Source organism: Drosophila gunungcola (assembly GCF_025200985.1).
Source record: "Drosophila gunungcola strain Sukarami chromosome 3L unlocalized genomic scaffold, Dgunungcola_SK_2 000009F, whole genome shotgun sequence".
In the NCBI taxonomy this organism is placed as follows: Eukaryota; Metazoa; Arthropoda; class Insecta; order Diptera; family Drosophilidae; genus Drosophila; species Drosophila gunungcola.
Window position 1 is genome coordinate 2,725,546 of NW_026453181.1, and position 3,666 is coordinate 2,729,211.

The 3,666-nt window shown below is 33.3% G+C and overlaps 1 protein-coding gene across 1 annotated transcript; it reads left to right on the forward strand.

Annotated features, from left to right (window-relative positions):
* Nucleotides 1–591: 591 nt before the first annotated feature.
* Nucleotides 592–1,810, forward strand: LOC128259853 (accessory gland protein Acp62F). The gene has a single exon (XM_052992461.1). It carries the CDS (start codon nucleotides 1,383–1,385, stop codon nucleotides 1,716–1,718), a length of 336 nt encoding a protein of 111 aa, XP_052848421.1. The 5' UTR covers nucleotides 592–1,382; the 3' UTR covers nucleotides 1,719–1,810.
* Nucleotides 1,811–3,666: the final 1,856 nt, after the last annotated feature.

The window sequence follows — 3,666 nt, forward strand, 5'->3', positions numbered from 1 at the left end:
TAATGGAGGGATCGGGCGGGAAAACTCTTGCACCAGCTGCTGCTGTCGTCGTCGTTTTGGAATTTAATTAAAGTTTACACAAGTAAACAAATGACAGTCTGCAGCCGCCAACATTGCAAGATATTTGTCTGCATTTGTGTGCGTCTGTTGGTTTCTGTGCCGGTGTATGTGTGCGTGCAACATGGCCACAAAACGAGTGCAGAGCCGAAAGACGGACTAAAATTTTATTAAAGAAAACTCACACTGCGACGAGTAGAGGTGAAGTTTTCAACGACAAAAATTTGTCGCATTCGGTAGGCATTGAAATAATAAAAGTTTCCAACGGGGGTTGATCGTAAAGAAAGTCAAAATCAGTGGTTCATTAAATATTCTCCTTAGTTAATGGAGGCTGCAACACTTTGTACAAGCCAGACTTAAATTAAATTAACTTGTAAAATAATACAAAAAAATTATTATTATTATTTATTTTAGTGTACTTTTTTACAACAAAAAGGCTGTTCGTTACACAAAAATTAGCAAATCTAATTAAATTTGTATTGGTATATTTTTAACAAGGACGTGAATAAAAAGAGCGAACAAACTAGGGAATTTCATTATTCTTCTACCGAATTTAAAATGACGAGTATGCGGATCTTGGAAATCGGTGTTCTGCTGGGTCTTTTGATCCTTTTTACGCCTATCGACTGCCAAAAAAGAATTTTCGACTGTACAGCTAATGGAACCGACGCAGTTTGTCCTACAGCATGTCCGGAAACATGCGAATTCGATGGTAAGGGAGGATGTCCTTACATTTGCGGATCTCCCTGTGTTTGCAAGCCAGGATATATAATTGATGAAAGAATCCCTACCTGTGTTCTTCGTTCTGATTGTCCGAAAGATGTTATTCAAAAGAAGGGAGCCATGTTCGCTAGCTACTTTAAATGCATAAGTTTTAATAGGGTTTGTTAATTAGATTAAGTAAGTAAGGATCAATTTAAAAAAAGTCTTAAAAAAGATTAGAGTCTTCAATTTGTGTGTAGTTATGGAACTATGGCTCACCAGGCTATATAATAGTATTATTCAACAAGCAACCATTCTACGAAGAATAATTAAAGCAAAATTTATAAACAATTTTAAAAATTTGCAGGGGGTATTATACTTTCACTCAAAAGCTTCCAACTATTAAGTTTATATATTCCTCTTCTCCGATCTCCCAAACATTTCACCTATAAAAAAAATGTTTAGTGAAATAAAAAGCAATAAGCTACTTAATCAGTGGAACTAAAATAGTTTCAGGAGTACTTACAAGATTCGTTTCATCATATTAGACATGGTATAAATTGGTTGAATGTACAAATTGAGACATCTCTTCCAACCGCAAAGCAAGGGTGTTTTTAAATATTATGTGCAAGTTTGGAATATTCCTACTCGTGGGTCTAATCTTTTGCCCAATGTTAAATTGCTACGTTGAGAAAATCGATTGCACTATTAATGGAACTCAGGAACACTGCCCCACAGCCTGCCCAGAAACTTGTCAATACAAAGGCAAGGAAAACTGCCTTTTGATATGCGGGGGTCCTTGTGTTTGCAAGCCAGGATATATCATCAACCGGAAGATTCCTGCCTGCGTTCTGCGCTCTGACTGTCCAAAAAATGTAAAGCAAGGAGCAAGAGGTCGCAGAATTTATAAATTTGATTGCTTTAGTGGGGCAAATACATGTAGTCAATTACAATGGTAAAAACAACGTAGTAAATCCAAATATTTTGACTACTTTCGGAAAAGTTTTAATATCTGAAAATTTAATCTAAGTTCAAACCATATTTAATTTAAATAAAATGCATTTAAATAAAATTAGAACTTTTTTATATTGAATCATTGAATTTAATAAGCATTGTATTTAAAACTATGTTTTATAATTATTTTCAATGTTATATACAAAATGTTGAACTTAATAGACAGGTATTAATTTTTCCTATTCCATTGTTTGATTAGTGTAGGAAAATATAATTATGATATAATTTCAGTTATCATCGTTTTACTTAATGCCGAAACAGTCGGAAAAAATTAAAACTATTATTTGTTTTAGCTCTATTAAAATCTTAATCGTTTAATCATGATATTGTAAAAATATATATTTTAAAATATAATTTAGTTCCATGTCAATTTTTGGTAAGCAACAAAAGCTTTTATTTAAGTATTACTATCTTCAATAGTTTGTGTGTTTACAATTTATATATACCTAAAGACCAATATTATTTATTTTGTATCAATACAATAGTATCTGCCCTACATTAAATTTTTGAATTGATGGTTATCAGTACACGTGTGCGGTACATTTGTTGCTTTCAATGATGCAGCAACAACCACAAACTTTTTGGTATTTTCCGATTTGCGCCGTAGTGTAAAACTAAAATCCCTCGAATTATGCAACAAAAAATTAATTAAACACAATTTTGCTTTGTCCCCCGATCCATGGGAATAAACGTGAGCCGCAAAAAACCACGTTGCGCGAAAATCACTGCGGTTTCTATCCAAATTTAGTATATATCCGTACAACTACGGTAAAACTGCTATAACAGGTTTGTTATCTGTACACAGACAATAAACAGTAATAATATATAAAATATCATATTCTAAGAACATAAATTCAAGAATACATAGATATATATTTATAGATGACGAGAGTTTGTAAATTTCAATTTTGGGCACTAATTCAGAAGATTTCAAAACACAAGATTTTATGTAAGAATAATGAATATTCTATATACCTCTTAATATGAACTTTAATGTGCCACACCGTAGTTTCGGTTATGTATGCTCTACTGTAACGACAGTAAAATTATTGTTATGCAAAGCCTGGAAAAAGGGAAACGAAAAAGTGACCACAAACGGAAAAAAAGGTTCAAGGGACAGGGCCTCGTTTGAAAGGGCGGATTGGGTTAGCCAGGGAGTAACGAGTGCTCTTTGCGGCTACTTGACTTAATACCTGCAATAATTATTATAACGATGCAGGGGAAAGGGACCTAGAGGGCAATGGAGGGGGAAACGGCGAAGAGAGCAAATCTTTTTATGCAATAAAAATATATATAGCAGCAGGGAAACAAAGTTTGAAACGAGCCCATAAAAATGGCCAGGATAAGCACTTGGACTTTGCATCGAGCGATTTATTTTTTATTTTTTTTTTATTCATTTGCTTTTTTTTGTTGTTTGCTTACACAATTGAATTTATTGCGGAAAGGTTGTGAGGTTGCAGGGGCTTTCTCGTTTGCTATTTCTTTAACACTTCGTGAATTTGGAACGATATTCAAATCCCCACATATATAAAAAATTATTAATTCATATGTCTACTTAGCACGCAAATACTTTATTTAACTGAAAATTTTTAAAATATTTTTTTGTTTATCTTCCTCGAGGCTTGAATCTTTCCAGCTTTCAGTTGTAAATTTCTTTCTTATTCGTAGCATATTTTTCTTAACGCTTTATTTAAGCTTATACCAATAATTCAATAACTTAAAAATCGTAAAAGTTAATTTACTTTCCCTATTTATAGGCGATTTTTTATGGAATGCGATTAAGGGAATCCCTTGGCCAGCGCGACCTTATTTATTTGAAAATGCCATTTGAATATGGTGTGCCCGGGGCGATTTTTCTCCCATTTTTTACGTTCTCAATGCTCACGCCTTTCA